The sequence below is a fragment of the Lacerta agilis genome, chromosome 13 (assembly GCF_009819535.1).
Source record: "Lacerta agilis isolate rLacAgi1 chromosome 13, rLacAgi1.pri, whole genome shotgun sequence".
Taxonomy (NCBI): Eukaryota; Metazoa; Chordata; class Lepidosauria; order Squamata; family Lacertidae; genus Lacerta; species Lacerta agilis.
In genome coordinates this window covers 37,668,087-37,688,080 of record NC_046324.1, presented here as the reverse complement: position 1 = coordinate 37,688,080, position 19,994 = coordinate 37,668,087, and the positions used below count along the sequence as shown (strand labels likewise).

Here is a 19,994-nt window from a genome sequence, read left to right as displayed (position 1 = left end):
GATAGCATAGAAATTTAAGTCGCTGCTGGTTGGAAGAAGGATGGACAAATCCTGCTCCGGTGCTTTCCATCAGCCTGTTTGCTCGCCTGCATGGGACTCCTCATCGCTTGTGGCGACCATGCTAGCTAGCCCTTCCCTACAAAGCTTCCTGGCCCTTTTGGAATGTCGAAGCAGATCTTCCCTTGGCTTGTCTTTCAAAGTCAGTTTGAAATGTCGGTTAGGACTGAGCAGCCGTTAAAAGAGCAACCCTAACCATGTCTACTCAGAAGCAAGTCCTATTGAATACAATGGGGCTTGCTCTCAGGCGAATGGGGTTCAGGTTGTAGCCTTAAGAGATGAACGAGGGAGGGAAGGGCCACCTTTTGGTTTATAGCCCTTGGATATCCTGGCAGTTACTTACAATGTGCAATAGGGGCTGTTTGCTCATTATTTTTCAATTAATTTTGCACATGTCCTTTGACAGCCACTGTTTCTGCCCCTTTCTTCAGCCTGCAGGTCACACTGATGATCCTTGCTCAGCAATGACATCATGGAGAGGATATTGCCATAGTTGAACATGCTCGTTTTTAACGGGGCATGGGAGGTGTCGGGAATATCGTCTGAGTCAAGGTTCCTCATTCTTAAAAGCTGAACCGACTGCAGTGAAGATATTGCGAAGGAAAGAGCTGACTATGCTGAGGTATGAAATTAGCTGACAGTTTGGGGCCCAGAAGTGCATTTTGTAGAGCAGAGGTGCAGGAGAACCTCTAGCCTTCCTGAAGTTGATGGACTACAACTCCCATCATCCTTGACTGTTGGCTTTGCTGCCTGGGGGCTGATGGGAGCTGGGAATCCAGCAACACAACACCTGGTGTGAAACTGTTAAGTTTGGGGAAACACAAAGCGACTTAAAAATAATACATTCTATATCCTTCCTGAGACTTCTTGTGGTTCTTCATGCTCTCACCCTGAACTCCATTGTCTCCAGGATTATTGTGACCCCAACGTGGTGCTGCCAGGCACTGTGGAGCAGACTTCACCGCTGCCTCCCCCTACCAGCTCTTGGCTCTTGCCACTCAACTCACCTCCCTTCTCTTGCATCGATACTTGGGGCAGCAGTCAGCTGTACTCATAGGCTGGCCTTTGAAGAGCATGAGAATGTTCAGAAGCAGGAACAAAAGCCCCCTGACTTGGTCGTTGTCGTTCCCCGCCCCCCCCCCACCCGGATGTTCGGAAAAAAGAACTTGGGCAACCTCCGAGTGCAACTCTCTTCCTAGGTACGGATGTGCTGGAGAATGGTGATGCTGTCCAATCCTAACCAGTAGATGACCAGGGACCAGGAGCTGGAGTTCAGGAGAAGAGAGGAAGCAGCTCTCCTGTGTGAACTTACACAAGGGGCTGCTGCTGCTGCTGCTGTTGCTGTTTGGAGGATCTGCAGTCCCAGGAGGTGTGACTTTATCATGTATATGACTATCTGCCTGCTTAACTGTGTTAAGTTTAATAAATTGGAATTATATAACCTATAAGTCTGAGAAGGAAATGGATTAAGAATCAGAAGTGGTGGGGCATAGCAATTAATAAGAATCTTGGGTTGGGGAGCCTGAAGGAGGGCTGTAGAGTGAGAAGGGTGGGGAGGGGGCTGCTGGGAACAAAAAGCCCGGCGCTAAGAAGGGCTGCCATAGGCATCGTGAGATGACCATTTTCATCCCTGTCATATCTACTTAGCTTCTGCTTTTTAAAAAGAAATAAATATCCCAGTTGAACTATATAGTAAACCTGCAACATAAGCTCCCTTTACATGCACAGTTGCAATCCATGCACCCAGTGGGTTTTCTTGTTTACCAGGCTGTGGAAAGGTTGGAGGATGACTGGGAAGCTCCCACAACCTTCATGCCTCCTCCCCCGAGGTGGATAAGCAGCCCTCCACCTTGTGGGGTCCAGGGATTCCAGACTTTGCACACAGGTCCCTGGACCTGAACCCAAAAGTAAGTTGGAGGGGTTTTGGGATCCAATGTGCTATGTACGTGCCTTTGTGCATAGCTTTTGCATCCGGCTATCCTTACACATGAAACATACCCCTAGCACAATGTGCAATCCAGATCCAGCCTATCAACAAAAGTTGTAAATGGAACCATGCATGGTTGCCATATAATGCATGGTGAATTTATAACTGGGCAGTGCTTAGTTGCCAGAACTCTCCACAAATGCCTCCCTTGTTCTCTTTTAATGGCAATGGTGCCCCCACCTGAGAGGTGCCGGAACTGAGTTCTGGCAAGTTCCAGCTGGGGGACACACACACACGGTGGAGCTCTGATTTTGGGGATTGAGGATTATCTGCACATGCAAACAAAAAGTACAGAAGTGTAAACTTCTTCGGCTCTTAATTGGAAAGGGCTAGAGCAGTAGCCTTGCATACAGGTTGCAGGATCAACCCTCAGTATTTCCAGGTTGGGCTGGGAAGACTGCTAGAAACCTTGGAAAACTATTACCACTCAGTGTAGACAAGACTGAGCTAGATGGTCTGACTCGGTATAAAAAAGCATCAGTTTCCATATTATATTTTCCACGCTTTGGCAAATGCTGCTTAGTTCCAAAACTTGGAATGGAGCTCTTTGCTGCTGGGGCAGGACACAGTCAAAAGCTTGGCTGGGCATCCAAGAACTAGCAACACACTTCTCTGAATCATAGTCTTTAGTATATTTAATACATTAGATGAGCCACTGCAAATCAAAATGCAGAAGCAAAAAGGAAATTGTTAAAGTATCCACACACTTGTTTCTGTTTTGCTTTCTGTATTGTTCCAAGAAATCAGTTTAGGAACTGTGCAAACAAACAAAAGGGTCTATCAGAACGATTGCCCCGGCGACTTTGTATATGCTCTTGGAAGGTCACAGCAGCATCTATAGCGATGGAACTGGCAGTGACCCTATGCAGTTTTCTGAACTCTGAAGTGTAGAGTCAAAGGAGCCTGGTGTCAATCCACCCATGCCATCATTTTGAGGAGTTTCGCCTTTCAGAAAGTCATCTTCCTCTTCACCTTTGCACTGCATATACAGAAAAAAGGAAATCAAAGTACTTTTCACTTAATTTGTTTTTTCACTCCGCTATCTAGACTCAGGGTTTTGTACCAGACCAAAAAACACGTACTCCAGGGCAAGGCATCGCATCAGAACTAAAGGTGGTGTTTGAATAAAATGGCTCACCTCATTAATGGGGTCTGTAGCCTCTATGAGGTCTTCAGAACACTCCTCTTCCCAAAACTGATATAATGGGTTGATTATGTTCTTTGATCTGCAAAAGGCATAATATAAGGAGAGCAGAAGAAAGTAGATACATGTGCTTTATCACAAGGCCATTCCAGTGCCATCCAGATTCCCCTACAGTGGAAGAAGCTGTCCTTCAATGGGTTAGTTCCCCCCACCGCAATAGGGCGAAGTCAGTTTTGATGGCCATTCTATACAGGAAATAGTCTTCCCCCAATTGCCTAGCTCTGAGGCCAGGGGGCCACGCCAATGTTTTCTAGGCTTACCCTCCCCTCTGGCTTAAAAGGACATGGAAATGTTAATAATGAAACCATCCTACATGCCAATAGCAAACTCTGTTTGAGCAGCCAAAACAACACTACGTATGAACAAGAGGGGGAGTCATCAACAAGCTCAGGGGTTTGAAAAGTAAAATATTGAACAAGCACCAAGAGGAAATGAGAACCCCACAAACAGTGCAATTGGTACTGAGCAAGGACCCCCCACCCCATCCTATGCCGGTGCTGTACCAAAGTATCCAGCTGGACACAGCTGCACAAGATTGACATGACACAGTTCCTCCCCACCCAGGTTGCCACAAACACTACTCCATCAGGAACTTGTAATGGGAAATGAAAAGCAAAATACAGCCTGTAAGCCTGAGCTGAAAACAATAAGGAGTGCTTTGCTTGGAACTGCCAAACAGGCTCTTTCCATAGTAAGTAAAAGAAGGTTCGCTGATGTCTGGAATTAGATACCTTTTGAGAATATAAGGGTCAAACGGGAAATAGCTGTCAAGGGGGTTTGTGCAAGTCTCAACAGAGTCACCCCCACAGCTGCTTCTTACAACTGGCAAAACTTGCCGCCTGTTCCTCTCGATGATGGTGTCACAGAATGCGATTTGGTATTTCCTGGAAGAGAGCGAAAATGGCTGGCTGAAGTTTCTCTTTTAAGAAGAGATACGCAACCACAAAAAACAAGCGCACCAAAAACAGCTAAGCCCCTTTCTATTGGCTCAGGTGGGGCCCAATCACGTCTGGCTTCTCCCCTCCCAGTACAGGCACTCCCACAACGAGTGACTAAAACTACATATATTGGGAGCACCTGGGGGGGGGGGGCAGCAGGGCTTGTACAGCTGACATGCTGGGCAGGGGGGGTTGAATTTACTGCCACAATTCGGCCTTCCAACCTACAAGCATTGTCCGAACAAGCAGAGCACACACCTGCAAGGGCCTATTATTAGAAAACAGAAATATATTTTGACATCTTTATTTCTGTATTCAATTAACAATATTCAAGAGAGCTTTTTAAAAAAGATACTTACCTGGTAATGGCAGCAAAAAAATTCACAATGGAAGGCAAGCAGACCTTCAGGGGGTTTAGCTGGCACATCACAATGCGTTCAAGGTTTAAGCTCTGCAGGAAGGCCAAACCTTCAAAAACAAAACAAGCAAAGAACATTTAGTGCTTGGGAAAGTGAAAACTCTGTTTAAGCAGTATGCATTTTTCACAATGCGTATGAGGCTCAGCGCTGCTTTGAATGCTGCAGGAGAAAAGTGTTTACTAAAAGCTGCACACATGCAACAAGGAAGCACAGTAAGGCATGACTTCCTGGCAGATAAACATGCAGCATGCATGCTACTAATGCTTTAAATGCATGGAATGGGAATGTCTAAAATAGACTCCCGACAGAGTGGGTGTTATCCGGTGGGTCAAAGGAAAGTTAGGAACACAGAAAGCTCATGCCAAGGCAGACCATTACTCAGTATTCTCCACAGATGGCCAGTAGCTCTTCAGGGTCTCAGCCCAACTTGGAGATGCTCTACCAGTGAGCTATGGCCCTCCTAATTCAATTGAATTAACTCCAGTTCAAAAGAGGAATCTTCTAAATGCTCTTCCACCCAGAATTTGTTCTGCTCTGTAAACTTATTCATGGCTCCCCAACTGAGAACTCCAAAGATGAGCCCAATGAGAACAGTCCCCACCCACGCAGCTGCTTCTCACTGTGAGCCATTCAGCAATTAAACTGCCAAATAAATTCTGCCTGAGCTGTGTTTTCCCCATATACACACCTGCCTTTAGGCTTCCGTCCACTATTTGCTTGTGACGAAATATGACCACGTAGAACACAGCCTGGCAGGCGGCATAAAAGGGCCCGTGAAGAGTGACGTCGCAACAGGCTTTCGCCCCTGTGCCCTGGTTGTCGATGTACACGTGCAGCCAGTTGACCAGCAAGTCCAGGCAGGTTTTCACTGTACTGCAATGGGACACACACAAAAAAGCCTAATTAAGGGCAGCTGTCCCACATTTCACAAGTGAGTCGGTAGCTACCTTTTGGGACAAGGCGCAACGAGGCAACTACATTCTTGTCAGCAGTTCAGGCTTTGTCACAAAGCCAAAAATGCATCTGGGCATGCCAAAAAACAACAACCCAGTATTTGGAAATCAGCTGAAAGGACTCCAGCGACAGAGCAGAGCAATAAGGAAATTGAAGCAAACAGAAAGGGTGAATGGCAGTAGCTGGAGTCCAGATGAAGACGGAAGGCTTAAGGTGTATTCAATGATGCACCTGAAGTGCAGAAAGCAGATACAGTCATACCTTGGGTTACAGATGCTTCGGGTTGCGCACCGCGCCGAACCCGGAAGTACCGGACAGGTTTCGGCGCTCGCGTATGCGCAGAAGTGCTAAATCGCAACCCGCGCATGTGCATATGCGGAGCTGCGGGTTGCAAAGTGCCTCCCACACAGATCACGTTCGCAACCCGAGCGTCCACTGTAAGTAGTTTTCTTCCTCTTTCATAAATAACAGAACTCAGCTGTTGTAAGATTCAGAGCAAACGGAAGGAAGTATTTCTTTCACACAGTGCATCATTAAACGAGTTCGATCCTGTAAGATGGTAGTGATGGACGGCTTTAAAAGAGGATTCCACATACTCAAGAAGGAGAAGGCTGTTAAATTTCTACAAGCCATGCTCTCCTTCCACTGCCACACAGGCAATATGCCTCTGAAGACCAGCTCCTGGGAATCGCAAGTGGGGGGTGTGCTGTCGTGCTCAGGTCCCGCCTGGGGTCTTCCCACAGGTTGAGCAAAGCGAGAACAGGATGCTGAGCTAGATGGCATTTGGCCTGATGCAGAAGGACTTCTCTTATGTTTTTGCACAGACAGGTCAGAGCAAGGGCTGACTTGAAGAAGGGCTTAAGACAAAACTTCTTGTGTGGTTCTGGACACCAGAGTCTTAACCACCAGATGCCAGAAAAGAAGCTTGGTTATGGAGACCACTCTACCTATAATGCTATTCGAGACTTAGATTACGGGTAGGTAACCTGTGGCTCTCGGGATGTTCTGGGACACTCCATCTTCCATCCTTTGCATTCTACTGCCCCAGGCAGCTACCTGCATGGCAGAATGGGGCTGGGACACCAAAAAATGGGAAACACTTAGCAGTCCAGGATAAGCTAGTCCTTGGGAAAGATATGTAAGCTCAGTAGTAGAGCATCTGCTTTGCATGAAGAAGATCCCAGATTCAATCCCTGGCATCTCCAGGTCAGGCTGGGAATGTTCCCTGCCCCAAACCCTAGAGAGCTGCTGCCAGTCAGAATAAACAATACTGAGCCAAATGGACCATTGGTCTGACAGCGTAAGGCAGCTTCCCATGACAGCTGAGTCTCCATCGCATGAGCTCCTCCACTGCACTCCTGGATTCCACATATCTAGCCTTGCACAGCAGATTGGTAACTACCAAAAGGAAGTTGGTAGGCTACTTACATCACCGGAACAAACTTTGCCCGTGCCAAAAAGCTGCCGGTGTAGTTGGCAGCAGCCTGCCTGATCACGGCTGGAGTATTTGGATTACGAAGCATTTTCCAAAGATGCTCCACAAAGGCTTCTGCAATTCCCTGTAAGACAGAGTCACATGTGGCAAGACATCAAATGCCGTGGAAACTAAATCTATGGACTCTTATTTGCAGGCATCAATTATTTCTGGGAGTAGGGGTGAGGAACATGTAGCCCTCCAGATGGGCTCCAACTCCCATCAGTCACAGCCAGCATGTCCAATGATCAGGGATGATGGGAGATGTGAGTCCGGTAACATCTGAAAGTCCATAGAGATCCCCACCCTGACTTCAGGGATATACCCAGCAAACGGGGACCTTTTTGGCAGTGAAAGCAATCAACATGCCTGCATATGTTGGAAGTAGTGTCCTTACTCAGATCTTGCTCACCAAGAAGAATGCGGATGCTTTTAGCTCCAACCTCCAAGGCCTAGGCTACAGTTCTTTGCAGCCCCCCCCCCCCACATTTAGGGGATCTGGGATGGCTCCCCACATCAATAAGTGGGAGCAAAGCACAGCAAGAGAGGCAATTAACTATACACACCAATCTGAAGCTAGAGAGGTAGAACATGATGTACTGCACGTGACATGAGCCATGGGTCGGCAAAATGAGCTTATCAAACACTGTCACCAGATCCCGATACAAATCCTTAGTGTTGCCAATATCAAGCTTCCCTGAGAACAAAATAAACAAACAAACAAAAATGTTACCGCAGCATCAGACCAAGAAACAGCATGCCTAATTTTCATGTTTACAGTAATGTTTTTCAACTCAAAATTTTATTAGCCAACCAAATGCAGGTTATACCAAAAAACAAACAAAAGAAAAGCAAGCAATTTTAGCAAGCAAGCAAGCAATGACAGTAAATATAAACATATGTAATAAAACACATGTAATACACAAAAACATGCACATATATCAGGTCGCAAAGCTGGTCTCATGGGATTTCCCGAGTTGGGAAGGTTTCACAGCACACATAGCTGTATTGAACATAACAGACTTAGCCAGGTTAGACAGCAGGTGTTTGATTTTGTCAATGTCACTAAGAGTGGCAATCAGCTCTAAAAATATTTAAATATTGTAAGGTCCTTGGATGGTTGCTCATGAGTAACCAGGCAAAACTCCAGTCGTTCCTTTAGTAGTTTTATTGTGCATATTATGTACAGTGCAGAGCCTAAAAGTTCATGTCTGTATCAACCATCTGCAGAATCCGGGAGTGGCCCCTTCCGGTTCTGACCCCAACATAAGAGCTTTGGTATACGAAATCCCCACCTCCCCTCTTTTCGTTTCACCCCTCTACGCATTTGGGGCAATGGCAATAAGGTGTCTCTCTCCTCTCCCTCTGCATGAGGGGAGTGCAGGGTCTCCAATATCCCCAGAGCCCTGACTCTCAGTTCCCTGGGCTGCCTCCCCCTCCCTACTGGAGACATCGCTGTCTCCCCTGCTGGAAGAGGAAGTGTTACTGGTCAGGTGGGACTGAGGCTCTCTGTAGCATCCCAAGAGCCCTTCCACCACCCTGCGCTGAGCCTGGGACAATCCCCTGGCAAATATTTTGCCTAAAAAGGCACTGATAAAACTCCACATGGCTAATCTCATCTGGCATAACTTTCTCCTGCCCTTAATACAAACATCTACACACAGGCCTGTCTTCCTTCCTCTTATCCACTTTAAGCCTGCAGCTCTATATTCAGGAATCTGCTGCTAGGTGGTCCCACAGAGTATTTCTATCATCTCTGCTGCCTCCTCACTATCAATCTCAAAGAAATAATTTAAGCACATTGTGCAGGGGTAAATTACCGTTTACATGGCAGATATCTTTAACGTATGAAAACAAGACCATCATCAGGATGTCTAGGCGTTCTGCAACTGGGTGAGCCATCACCTCATTCTTCTCCGGGTTTTCTCCATCTTCATCCTATTAAAATAAAAGTACTGAATAAAGAGTACTGAACTCTGGTAACGTCTGGAAAGTCACCATTGTGGAGAAGCTTATGTATCAAATGTACATCATTATCACCAACATTAAGGGGGAAGTAAAACAGGATGCCTTCTGTTCAGAAGGGAGGTTTATTTTTCTCGCTAATGAGAATAATTCAGGCAAATGCAGAGCCATTATTGTGTCTTCATTTAAATTATACACAAAGTAGTGAGAATTTCAGAAAACACCAAAAACAGATGTTATATATATTAACTACAGCAAGGATATTATTTGCTAAACCATGGAAGCAGAGCCAGGTTCTGAGAGGGGGGGGGGAATTAATTAAAAATATATAGGGAAAGCTGGAATTTATAAAGTTAACAAGGATGGTACAGCCATATAAAATTGTGAGAAAACTGGTAAATGGAATCCAGCAATCAAATATGCACACAAGCACACAGCTCTCTCTATGTATGAAAATAGGTATAACATATTCAGGGTCATATTGTTTCCTGCTATAAAGGAAATATAAGCAAATATTTAAATATTTGATATTGAGATTTTTTTTAAGAGATAATTTGAACATTTATTAAAAGTAGACTGACATTCAACCTATATTTTTGAAAGTGCTACAAAAAATAACTGTGATGTCAAAGCTTTCGTTATCAAGATATTGTAGGAATACTGAAAGGCTTATATAATAGGATGTGTTGCATTATATAATATTCTTACTAATATTTGTATTATCATGTATTATTTGTATTATCAAGAACATGGATTCCCCCAAAGAATCCTGGGATCCATAGTTTGCTAAGGGTGCTGGGAATTGTAGCTCAGTGAGGAGGTAAACTACAGTTCCCAGGATTCTTTGAGGGAAACCATGTGCTTTGCACGTATGGCTCGGGTGTGACCTATTGCACTGCTCAATAAGTACACTTGCCATGTCAAAGAGTCCTTCTTCAGCAGCTCCTTCGCTCTCAACCTCTTCAGCAGCCTCAATCTCTTTTCTTGGAGCGCTCACCTGTTGTAAGGAGTAAGGATACTGAACATTTCTAAAGGCATTTGATACAAATGCAAATGAAGGTGCACAACAATCCTTAAAACTTAGATATCCCGCCTGCAGCTGAAAAGGCTTGATCGAAATACTACCTAATGTCACATTTATATCTTGCACGCTCAGGGAGGAATTTTCCATTGTGCAAGCAGAAATCCTCGCGCTGATGGAACCTTCAAAGAATCATAGAATTGTAGTTGGAAGGGACCCTGAGGGTCATCTAGTCCAAACCCCTGCGATGCAGGAATCTCAAGTGCATGCAGTGCTAACTTTGGACAAAACCCCTATAATTTACTTTCCCACCCAGGAAAAGGGCAAAAGCAGGCTATCAATTAAAGCCAGTCTAATAAAACCATCTATACAACCATAACTTTTGTCCACTTTTCTATAAACACTGACCTGCAGATGGTATGGACCAGGCATAGGCAAACAGGGCCCTCCAGATGTTTTGGGACTACAACTCCCATCATCCCTAGCTAACAGGACCAGTGGTCAGGGATGATGGGAATTGTAGTCCCAAAACATCTGGAGGGCCCAGTTTGCCTATGCCTTCTCTTGAAGTATTTGGGTCATAAAACCTTTGACCCAAGTAGTGCTGCTGCCCGGAGCTGTAATCAATCAGCTTTACGATCCTTCCCGACATCTAATGGCCTCCCAGTCACGCTCCTCTCTCAGGCTGCGCGTTTAAAAACTGTCTTCAGTAGCAGTGTTAGCACAGGGTACGATGGCTTCTTTAGGTCTGCTCCTCCAGTGGTGTCTTAAAATAAATCGACTGGACACCAGTGCTACTAATCTAACAGAGCTTTATTGTAGTAGCACACACAAAAACATCCTAAAGACTCGAGCTGCATGTCTGCAGCTTTCTCACTCATACATCAAAAAGCAACAGCACAGAACACAGCATCCAGGGGAAAGCGAAACCAAAACTCCCCTTTTCTCAGACAAAGGAAAATGCCCGTATAGCTGTGGGCGAGGCACCCAGGATCAGAACACTTCCTGAACAGTTAACTATGTGATGACCAGAAAACCTGACACCTTCCTTTTCCGAAATGCAATAGAAAATAAAGGTGAAAGAATTGTCTTTTGTGAACCACACTCTATACTTACATCGATCTTTAATGCCCTTTCAATAACCAGCTCCAGGATGTCACGCCTCAGAGTTGGGATATATCCGCTGATTCGTAGCATGTTATGCACGTAGCATTGCTGCAATGGAATTCCCCCACAAAAAATGATAAATCAAAAAACATATACACAAGATGTTCTTCTTGTATAGAAAACCATTTGAGTACTAAGCCTCTTCAATTTGTAGTTTAAACACACTGCAGATTGGATTTTCTCAGGGTGGGTCTTTGTTTTTCAGCTTCATACTGCTTGAGCTTCGGCAAGATAGGTTTTGGGTCAGGAATATTTTTATTGTGTAAGGCAGCGTTTCTAGAAGGATCAAACATAAAGGTCGCGTTTTGCATGGAAGAGGTTCCAGGTTCAATCCCTGCCAATATTCTCAGTTAAAAGGAAATCAGGCAAAGGAAAGCAAAAGAGCCAAAGCAGAGAAAACCCTGGTGAGATGGAAATACAAGGAATACTGACAGTTCCCTATGCTCATCCTGTATCTGCACCATCGAGATCTGTGGATGCTCTTTTATTTCTACTTTTATTTCAAGAGGGTCACTAACAACAGCACTGACACCAGACACACAAAGGAAAATCCCATTTTAAACTCAAGGCTGATTTACTTACCAGGGTTCTTTCTGATTTGTTAACGAAGGGGAATTTGTCAACGAGCACCGGCATGAGAAACTGCGGTGTCCTGCAATGCAAGTGTAAAGAAGCTTCAAAATAAGTGTGGACACGGGACAGCCCATTAAACAGTCTCAGCAAACGAAACATTTCAGGAGCTGAATGATGAAAGTCATATAAAAAAAGAGGCACGGGCATCGATTCACAATACTGTTCTCCACCCAAGTTTGAGACAGGTTTCTTAACATAAGTAGGGGGCTACTCAACTTAAGAAAGGTATACAGTAATGCTATAAGTAAGATTACTAGGCTAACTTGCACATATTATCTCTCAGTAGAGCAATTGCAATTTAATCCATTTATTAAATTATTAATTTCATTTATTCAATTATTTTAATCTGTTACATCTAGTTTATCAGGAAAAATAAGAAACAGGCCCCAACAGCACAGTGTACACATGCAAAGTCTTTAGTCTTTTAAAAGGCTCATTGGAAACTCAAGATGGAGAACTAGATCTGTCCTTAGGGAAGAATAATCACACATGTGTTTAATCAAGAGTACTTTATTCCCTACCAAGATAGTTCACTTGCAATCATGCACTGAAATGTTGGGGGGAATACACTTCATACATTAAGCAATTTAATTGAAAATACAAATTATTATGATGATATTTCAGTAGCACCTTAAACACAGGATTAAGTCTTCTCTTTCTTACAAGCTTTCACACGTCATACTGTAACCGATTACAACAGTAATACAGAGGAACCAATCTAGGGGAAAACATAATTTGAGGGCTGCTAAACATATTTATACCAATTAATACCACTGACCTATTTTGAACTACAAAATATTATCAATTTAGGTAGCTTTGTCACTTGAAGCGAATATGCAAGATGTGTGATTGTGTTTCAGCTAGCAGATAGAAAAGGCTATGAATTAACTTAGGGGATATACCAGATCAACTACTGTGTACTTACAAAGGGATGTATTTTGCAACTGTTTGCAGTGCTCTATGGCAAGTGTCAAAGCCTTCAGTAACATCTGCAAGAATTGAACATCATCAAGCATGTATATTAATCCAGAAATTTTTCTTATATAGATTTTCTTGTTAGATTTTATGGGAGCACTTCCTTAATCACTTAAGGTAGATAGATTTGGTGCTATTATATTGTTTGAACCAGGCATAGGCAAACTCGGCCCTCCAGATGTTTTGGGACTACAACTCCCATCTTCCCTAGCTAACAGGACCAGTGGTCAGGGATGATGGGAACTGTAGTCCCAAAACATCTGGAGGGCCGAGTTTGCCTATGCCTGGTTTAAACTTTATATCTAATGTATGTGAGTGGCAGGGCTGGGCGATAACTGGTTTTCATCATTGTGATATATCACCTGCTATACATCACAATATACTGATATATCAAGATGTCTGAAATAAAAATGGAGCTATGTAGAGGCATTAGCTGGCTTCACGGTTTCCCCCACATTGTGATTTTTGCATAGCACACATACAGTACACACCATGATTTGCGATATATCGCCAGGTCAAAAATTATGAAACCAAAATCATGATATGGACTTCAATCCAGTTTTGCACAATATATTGATATATCACCCAGCCGTGGTGAGTGGCAATGGCTGCTAGCTTAGATAGCTTTTAAAGCGAATTAGGTGAATTCAGGGAAGGTAAGTCTATCAATAGCTCTTGCTGTATGCAACTTCCAAGTTTCATTTAATGGAAAGCCACAAATATCAGACAGAACTAGATTTCACCCTTAAACTTAACCCCAGAAGCATCAGTGTAGTAAAATGGAAATAATATGGAACACAGGAAGCTGCCTTATACTGAGTCAGCTTAAACTGACTGGCAGCAGCTCTCCAAGATTTTGTGCTAACATAACTGACCATTAGACATGAAATAGCTACTTACTTTCGTCATCATCTGAATCCGAAATGTCCACGTTGTTCTCTTGTATGGTTATTCGAGCTAGGTGGAAACAGCATCATTCTATTATTATACACTTCACGTGATAATCTGATTGCCAAACTTAAGTTCAAAATGAAAATGGCCACCTAGTCAACAATACAAGGCAGAAGAAAAGAAAACCTAAACTCACGCGGTACAAAGTGCGAGACAATCATTGCAAGACATGGCCTAAGGTAGATTGTCTGTGCCGACACCAAGTTGCTCAGGAAAGCCAAATACTCTTCCACCACAGCCTGGCTCCTTTTCAGCCACTGCACCCTCTGCAAAGTTACAAATACACAAAGTTTGAATGCACGTTGCACAGACTGAATCAAGACCAAGTACAGCAAACATTAGAAATGGCACACTCTTACCAATAAGATGCTGACTAGTTGTTCAAACTCCTTGGTCAAGAGTGTAACGGAAGACCGAAACTCACCCAGCCAGTTTATAATCTGGTCATCCTGCAAACAGAACCAATTTCTCTTTAATAGTCTGAACTTTATAAGGTGTGTAAAAAAAAACCCTATTAGTAACGGGGGTATTTTTTAAAAAAACTGAGTTAATCCAACAGAAGGGCTATTAGGCTTCCACATATCACTCATTACTGGGAGTGTGATGCCACCCTCTGGCATGATGAGTGGCCAGTCTTCCTCTTTAGTTTGAAGCTGGAGAGTGTGCAGGGTTCATCTATGCAGTTGTGTAGAGATCCTAACCCCTCCCCAGCTCTAAGGCTGGAAGGAAGGTCAGGAACTCTGTAGCAGTTGTGTGGCTAAGGTGTCCAAGGCACCTCTGGATAACCCTTCCCCCCCCCACCTCTCCCGTGGGAAAGGCAAGTGAATAGTGGGCTAGGATGGCAGCTGCCAGATAGAGGCACTCCTAGGCAGACTTTCCTGCAAAAAAGGTAGAATGGAGTGGGATGCCTCTTGGGCTGTTGTTGGGCAGTGCCAGGCCAGGTGGGAAGGGCAGCAACACAGCAACCAGCAGGGCCAGAAAAAACCTGCTGGGAACCCATGAAAGCAATTGCGGAGATAAAGGATAGGGCCTACTGGGCAGTGGCTCCTTAATTACAGAACCCCCTCCCTCCATATGCTGTCAGTTGTGATGATTCTGAAGTACACTCAAGTCTGTTTTCCAGAGCTTTTATTAACTTGTTAGTGATTTTTCGTCATTTAATGACTTACAACGGATCTTGAGGTTTCGGCTGCTGTTTTGTTACTGGTTCTGGAATATGTAGTAAATTTTATAATGAAAAACTGAGTGAACTTTTCCTTTTTTTGTAGATACATACCGGTAGTTGACCTTAGCAATACTTAAAAGTTAAATTTCTGTTCACATGAATGATTTGGCAAAGGGGGCAGGGAAGCCAGACACAACAACACTGCCTTCACATCAGTCACAAAACAGACATATTGCTGGTGGTACTGGGTGATTTCCCCTAAGTCGGATTTGGAACCGAGCTCTTAAAAAAAAATTTTCCCCCCCAAAATGGGAAATAGCTGAGTTCTTTTGAACCCAACTGTGTGCATATTTCAGACCCTGTTGTGCCTCCAGTAATATCACTGGAAGCACAACAAGGCCTGATCCCTCTCTCAATGAGCCCCCAACAACCCCATTCCTTATCTTTGTTGCTGCTCTGCCAATGGAAGCATAGATGGTCTCCTTTGCCCCTTCCCTCTTTAACACGAAGATTCAAGGAGCAATGGGTAACATACGGAGCCAGCAGCATTGAGCAAACCACATTAGCCAGCATTCCTTGTGTCTGACATGCAGCATGCCAGGCATTAAAAGGATGGTGCACAATCCCCCTCCATTCCTCTAGTGCCAGAACAATTACAAGGGTAAAGGTGGGAGTAAGCTAGGCACAGAGGGAAGCCATAAGTTCCTACGTAGCTTAGATTTTATCCAAGCCTCTGGGCTTGTAAGGCTTCCTTGGAATCAAATCTAGCATCACATGCCTGTGGTCAGATCTGTTACCGATTTTCCTAGTTATAATCATAAATGGTACACAAAACTGCAACAATTCATTCTGGTTCATTTTTTTCTTACATTTAAGAAGTCATGCAGAACACTGAAATACTTGGATGAAAAAAATCCTTACTTTTATGTCTGAATCTAACAGCTGATGCTTCAACAAATCAAATTCAGTTGTCTCACCCTTCAAAACAAAAACAAGAATTAAGTTGTACCCTAACAAGTCATGCAGCCTTGCATCGAAGCTTATTTGATCCCTATTGGAAAATAAATAAAGAGACACATTGAACATATTACTGTTTCAAAGCATAAAAGCAGTTAATAAAGGTTCTCTTCTCTCTCTCTTTGCAACATATGTTAATAACTTTACTGTAGCTCCCCAAAACCTTTTTTTTCAGATTTAGTGACTATATCTTGTTTTCCTTTCAATTCTTTTGGTGAAAATAACTAAGATACTGCCAGAGACAGTGGGAGTATACAGCTACAAGACAATTTCTTAAGGCTAAACTTGCATTTTTCATTTAAAAAAACCCACCTTTCAGTACAGTCAGAAAATACAAAAGATAAGACAGATAACCACACTACCTTTTGGTATTTTAGAAGGATGTCTGTCAACGTCCCACCAAATCTGACTGTTTTCCTTGGTGGAGAGCTTAGAAACTCATCTGCAGCCAACATGTCAGCAGTCCTAGGCAGAATAAAACATATGAATGAACACAGTAAGCCAGTGCTTGAAAGTGTGTGTGAGAGACAGAAACCAGCAAGGAATGAAGGCTTGTGTGTGTGTTAAAATCCATGCAAACAAGGGTTCTGGACACACTTCCAGTGTTGCATTACAATTTTAATTCATTTCTTATGTTGATATCCCACTTTACCTCCAAAGAGAATTAATGTGGCATTGATTGATTGTATTTATATTAAACTATTCCTCCAAGGATCTCAAGGTGGTGATGTGCATGACCCTCCCCTGTTTACAGCTAAAGAGTGTCAGGATAGGTCCACATATCCTCTTGGCCATTTAAGCTCCCAGGGTTAGTGAAGATCTGTCACTGCCGTCACAGCCTAGCCTACCCCACAGTGCTGTTGCAAGCAGATAAAATGCAGGTTTGGTAAAAGGATGGTTAAAAAAGCCATGTGCCAAGTCTTTTAAGGAACAGTTGAGGGAATTGGGTGGGTTTAGCTTGGTAAAGAGGAGACTAAGGGTAGATATGACAGCCATCTTCAAATACAGTATCTAAGGGACTGTCACATGGAAGATGGAGCAAGCTTGTTTTTTCCTGCTCTGGAGGGCAGGATTCAAGTTACAAAAAAGCAGAAAACATCAGGAATAACTTTATGACAGCAAGAGCCATTTGACAGTGGAACAGACTCCCTTAGAAGGAGGTGGACTCTCCTTCCTTGGTTCTAGTTACAGGTAGGTAGCCGTGTTGGTCTGCCGTAGTCGAAACAAAATTAAAAATTAAAAAAAAATCCTTCCAGTAGCACCTTAGAGACCAATTAAGTTTGTTATTGGTATGAGCTTTCGTGTGCATACACACTTCTTCAGATACACTGAAACAGAAGTCACCAGACCCTTAGGCCTATATATAGTGAGACCTTTCATTGCCTACAGACAGCCACCCAATCTTAAACAACTCCTCACCCACAACAATACAACAACCAGACTTAACATGGACACTGGTACCAGAGCCTACAATAAACCCAGATGCCAACTTTGCTGCCACATACACCCGGACAACACCATTACTGGCCCCAACAACATCAAACATACTATCTCAGGACTATTTAATTGCTCATCTTCCAACATTGTGTATGCCATCAAATGCCAACAGTGTCCTTCAGCTCTCTATATTGTACAAACAGGCCAAACCCTATGCCAAAGGATAAATGGACATAAATCTAACATCAGGAATCACAAGACAGAGAAACCAGTAGGAGAACACTTCAGTCTCCCAGGACATGACATTCTATACAAGATCTCAAAGTAGCTGTCTTATTACAAAAGAATTTCAGAAATAGACTGGAAAGAGAAGTTGCTGAATTGCAACTTATTACCAAACTTAAAACCATGGAGAGACCTGGTCTGAATAGAGACATTGGATTCTTATCTCATTATACATGATAGCTATTTTTAGCCATCTCACCCCTTGCTTTTTCCTGTAAGACTAATTACAGTCGTCAACAGGTTTTCCACACCTATCAGCCAATCACCCATTCCCACCACCCTTCTGAGTAATACCCCTCCCCACCCTCTCACTATATATAAGGGTCTGGTGACTTCTGTTTCAGTGTATCTGAAGAAGTGTGCATGCACACGAAAGCTCATACCAAGAATAAACTTAGTTGGTCTCTAAGGTGCTACTGGAAGGAATTATTATTTATTTATTTTTTATTTTTTTCTCCTTCCTTGGAGGGTCTTAAGCAGATGTTGGATGGTTACCTGTCATGGATGCTTTAGTTGCAAGGGGTTGGAACTTGGGATGGATGACCCTCAGGCTCCCTTCCAACAATTCCATGATTCTTCGGAGGTCCCATTTGGCGTGAGGATTTCCACTGGGACATCCCTCCCCACGCCCCCATCTGTCTTAGGGGGAATCCCACCTAAAAGTAGATTTATGGGGCAGGAGGAACTTCCCACTGCGTGAGCAGCAGAAGTCCTCGTGCTGACAGGACACGCTCGTGGAATACGATTTCGAGCAGCTTGTTGGAAACGCGGAATACAAACACAATGCAATGAATGCGCTTCCCCCCCCCACCCCAGCGCACCTCCATCCCACCCTCGCAGCCTCCACCTCACCCTCACCTGCGCTTCGCCGAGGCCTGACTCAAGGCCTCCGCCTGCCGCCCAGCCCGCGGGGCCGCCGTTCTTCCTTTGCCCACGAAGCCGCCGCTTCCTCCCTTTCCATCCTCCTCGTGCGCGCAGCCCAAGAGACGCGAGTCTTCCCCACGCAGCACAGCCAGCGCAAACTCTCCCTCTGACGTCCCCGGAAGTGAAACAAGAGAAGATTTCCGGGTCGGCGAAGGGGCGGGCCTTCCGCAGTTTAAAGGGCCACCCGCACGACCGAAGGCTCATCGGCGCTTCTGGCTCTGCATCCCGGAGCGGCTGGAAAGAGGCTCCGTCGAATGTGTAGGCGCCGCGGCATCTGGTAATGCGGTAATGCGGAGGCCGTGGTGGTTTAGACCGGCGGACTAAGGCCGGGGTTCGAATCCCCCGCCGGGTGACGTTGGCTCTCCGCTTGACCTGCCTCACAGGGTTGTTGTTGTTGTTGTTGTGTGAGGATTCAAATGGGAGAGGGGGCAAAATTCTGGACTAAATCGCAGGAACATGTTCTGGTCTCCCCCCCCCCCCAAAAAAAAACACATTCTGGTTTATACGCGTGGAGTTCTGTCGATATGTATATGATAAAAATCATTTTTAAAGAATTAATAAAAGTACTTTTTTTTGAAAAAACGGAGATGGAGGGAGAAGCGTTGTTCGCCACCTGCAGCTCTTCTGTGAGGGAGGGAGGGAAAGGTGGGATGTGAATGGAATGATTCGTTTGTTCCGTAAAATTGATATAGCACTTTGATTGTATAAAAAAACTCAAAGCAGTTTACAAAAGATAAAACGGTAAGATCAAGAAAGGTTCGCAAGCCTACTTTAAAACCTACAAAAGTTGTTGTTTTTTTAATGCTACATCAGATTAAAACAACCTTCCTAAGCATGATCTGAGTAGGCTTGTCTAAGCAGGAATGCTTTTAGCAAGCACTGAAAAAGAGTATAGTGAAGCTGCCTCCTTGATCTCAATAGGCAGGGAGTTCCAAAGTGTAGGCGCTGCCACACTAGACGATCAAGTTCTTGCAAATGAGGGACAGGCATTATGCAGCGCCTGTAATAGTGCCAATTCCACCAATTAACATGGGGTAAGGTGATCTTGTAGAGATGAAATAATTAAATAGAAATAAACGCAGTGCAGTTCTGCATCGTATGTATGTCTACTTGGAAGTGCTGCTGAGTACTAGGATTTCATCCTTAGCCTAATAATACATCCCTGCCTATTTAGGAACTATGTGGCAGCACACATCCAATGGATGGTTCCCTGTGTAACTCTCCACGTGATCTTTTTGTCGATTTAAACTCAAGGGGGCACACTTCTGAACAGGTATGCATAGGATTGAATACACAATTAGTTTTGCAGTTTGTAAAAAAAATGACAGTACAGTACAGTCTTTGGAGCTGGAAATTTAATTTTTGTTAAGTTTTGGGGTCTGTTTTTCCAGTTAGGTATTGGGTTGAACATGGCAGGAACC

General features: G+C 44.1%; 1 protein-coding gene across 1 annotated transcript; it reads right to left on the bottom strand.

The window, feature by feature from the left end:
* Window positions 1-2,657: 2,657 nt before the first annotated feature.
* RRN3 (RRN3 homolog, RNA polymerase I transcription factor) lies at window positions 2,658-18,698 on the bottom strand. The gene is made up of 18 exons (XM_033167099.1): window positions 18,508-18,698; window positions 16,290-16,392; window positions 15,832-15,888; window positions 14,105-14,194; window positions 13,882-14,011; window positions 13,695-13,751; window positions 12,745-12,808; window positions 11,769-11,838; window positions 11,136-11,234; window positions 9,915-9,995; window positions 8,854-8,971; window positions 7,600-7,730; window positions 6,988-7,118; window positions 5,294-5,478; window positions 4,546-4,654; window positions 3,980-4,132; window positions 3,183-3,270; window positions 2,658-3,023 (listed from the first exon to the last, which is right to left on the bottom strand). The coding sequence occupies exons 2-18, from the start codon at window positions 16,380-16,382 to the stop codon at window positions 2,880-2,882; spliced, it is 1,800 nt and encodes a 599-aa protein (XP_033022990.1). The 5' UTR covers window positions 16,383-16,392; window positions 18,508-18,698; the 3' UTR covers window positions 2,658-2,879.
* Between the last annotated feature and the right edge of the window lie 1,296 nt (window positions 18,699-19,994).